The following is a 2,596-nucleotide window of genomic DNA, read 5'->3' on the forward strand; positions in this document are numbered from 1 at the left end:
TGGAGGCTGGAGAGATGGCTCAGTGGTTAAGAGCACTGTCTGCTCTTGCAAAGAACCTGGGTTCGAATCCCAGCACCATATGGAGGCTAACAACCATCCGTAACTCCTGTTCCAAGGGATCCAATGCCCTCTTCTGCCCTCCTCATGAAGGCATTGCATGACACAAGTGCACTTACACACATGTAGGCATAATCTTAATACACATAAAAGAAAAAATTTTTAAAAAGAAATATATTTCTAAGATTTAGATATAGCCAGATCCCATCCCTGCTTCCACAGCAGATGTTTGTTTTCTCCTGAAACTGAGATGATAAATGAAACACCTTGGATTCAGTTCCATACCAGGAAACTGAATCTAAAACGGAAGAATTGTCTGTAGAATAGAGAATTTCTGTAAAAATCCAGCTCTATCAGAAGTGTATTAAGATTCATAAGATATGGTAATTTTTCTCATTTCTAGAAAGGAAATGGAAAGTTGATGACCTATTGGAGAGCAGGCAGGAAGATGAACGTTTTTGGCAGCTCATGTTCACCAACAAGACGGTAAGCCTGGAAAGTGACAGCAGGCGGAAGGCCTTCCGTCTCAACATGGACCTCATTTCTTCAAGAAATTTTCTGCTCAAAGTATGTGATTCATGTGAAATGAATTTGAAAAATATTTCAGGCATAATTATTGGTAAAAAGAACTATTCCAGAAAGAAGCCTCATGAGTTTAATGTGTGTGAGAAATCATTCCTTACTCCTGTAGGAGAAAAGTCATGTAACTACGATGAAAAAAGGAATGTCCTCAGCCTTTTCCAGACTCTCACTCAGCCAATTTCTGACCAGCCTTTTGAGTATAATGGAAACGGACCAGGCTTCCATGAGGAAGCAGCCCTTTTTACAAGTCAGAAGTCTCAGATAGGGGAGACACTCTACAAATACACTGAACGTGGAAGACCCTTCACTGACACTTTAAAGCTCAGTGTATCTCAGAGAATTCCTTTGGATATTGAGCCACATGAATGCAGTATTTGCAGGAAGTCCTTTTTAGTGGGTTTACAATTTGGACATCAGAGAGCTCTTACAGGGAACAGTCCTTATGAACATAATGAATATGAGGAAATCTTCTGTGACAGTTCAGCTTTCATTATTCATCAGGGAGCTTACAAAAGAAAGATTGCCCAAGAATATAAAGTGAGTAACAAAACTTGGGAAAAGTCAACTCTCTTTAAACATCAGATGGTACATGTGGGGGGAAAACACTATGACTACCAGAAAACTGGGAAAAATTTCAGTAAGAAATCACATCTCACCCAGTCTCGAAGAGCTCGCTCAGGAGAAAAAACTTTTGAATGTGGTGACTGTGGTAAAACTTTCTGGGAGAAATCAAACCTTACCCAACATCAGAGAACACACACAGGAGAGAAACCTTATGAATGCACTGAATGTAGGAAAGCCTTTTGCCAGAAGCCACACCTTACCAACCATCAGCGAACACACACGGGAGAAAAACCCTATGAATGCAAGCAATGTGGAAAAACATTCTGTGTCAAATCAAACCTCACTGAACATCAAAGGACACACACGGGGGAGAAACCCTATGAATGTAATGCGTGCAGAAAATCCTTCTGCCACCGGTCAGCCCTGACTGTCCATCAGAGGACACATACAGGGGAGAAACCATTTATATGTAATGAATGTGGGAAGTCATTTTGCGTAAAGTCAAACCTTATAGTACATCAAAGAACTCACACGGGAGAGAAACCCTATAAATGTACTGAATGTGGAAAAACCTTTTGTGAAAAATCAGCTCTTACCAAACACCAGAGAACTCACACAGGGGAGAAACCCTATGAGTGTAATGCGTGTGGGAAGACCTTTAGTCAGAGATCAGTACTCACTAAACATCAGAGAATCCACACAAGGGTGAAGGCGCTTTCAACATCCTGAATGTTCAGAAGCTTTCTTAACACCTGTCAGATTTGTCATACAATTAAAAAGCTGAGATTAGACACTGCCAAAGAATATAACAAAGTACTAGAAAATGCCATTTTATTTAAATATGTGAAGACTTTCAAGAAAAAGTAAAACTTTTCATAGAAAGATTGTACTGAGGGGAAATTGCTCATGTAAATAATGTGGTGAAGACTCTTTGGAATTTCGATTTTGTAATGTCATCTTCCAAACACGATACCAAAATTGTATTGTAAATATAATGGGCAATATTTACTTGTGTTCACGCTGGAGTATGAAGCAAAAACCTGAATGACAGGAGCTTTAAACATTATGTAAAGAACATCTGATGTTGATAGACATTATATGTGTATGCTGATGTAATAGAAATTTGGAGTGTGCTTGATTTATATATTGAAGTCCAGTACGGTTGTGAGGAGGCAATATAAACCCTTAGTTTAATAACAATTATGTGGTATATATTAATATTTTACAAACTAAATGCCACCAGTATCTTTATAGATTGGTAGGATTATATGTTCATTGTATATGTGTGAATGTGGGTCTGTATGTATGTGTGTGTAATATATTCGTACACCTGTACCTACGGTCTTTCAGTGACGTCATAAAGGCACTTCATACTGACTTCAAAGTGCTGCTG

At 38.8% G+C, this 2,596-nt stretch overlaps 1 protein-coding gene across 1 annotated transcript in view; it reads left to right on the forward strand.

Moving 5' to 3' along the window:
• Znf248 (zinc finger protein 248) overlaps positions 1-2,542 on the forward strand; it is a gene marked incomplete in the record, with an annotated part of 24,549 nt that extends 22,007 nt beyond the window's left edge. Inside the window, 1 exon segment of the mRNA XM_029563365.1 lies at positions 461-2,542. Within this exon segment, the coding sequence (XP_029419225.1) occupies positions 461-1,932 (1,472 nt within the window).
• Between the last annotated feature and the right edge of the window lie 54 nt (positions 2,543-2,596).

This window comes from Nannospalax galili, unplaced genomic scaffold (genome assembly GCF_000622305.1).
Source record: "Nannospalax galili isolate Female #2095 unplaced genomic scaffold, S.galili_v1.0 scaffold1036, whole genome shotgun sequence".
NCBI classification, from domain to species: Eukaryota; Metazoa; Chordata; class Mammalia; order Rodentia; family Spalacidae; genus Nannospalax; species Nannospalax galili.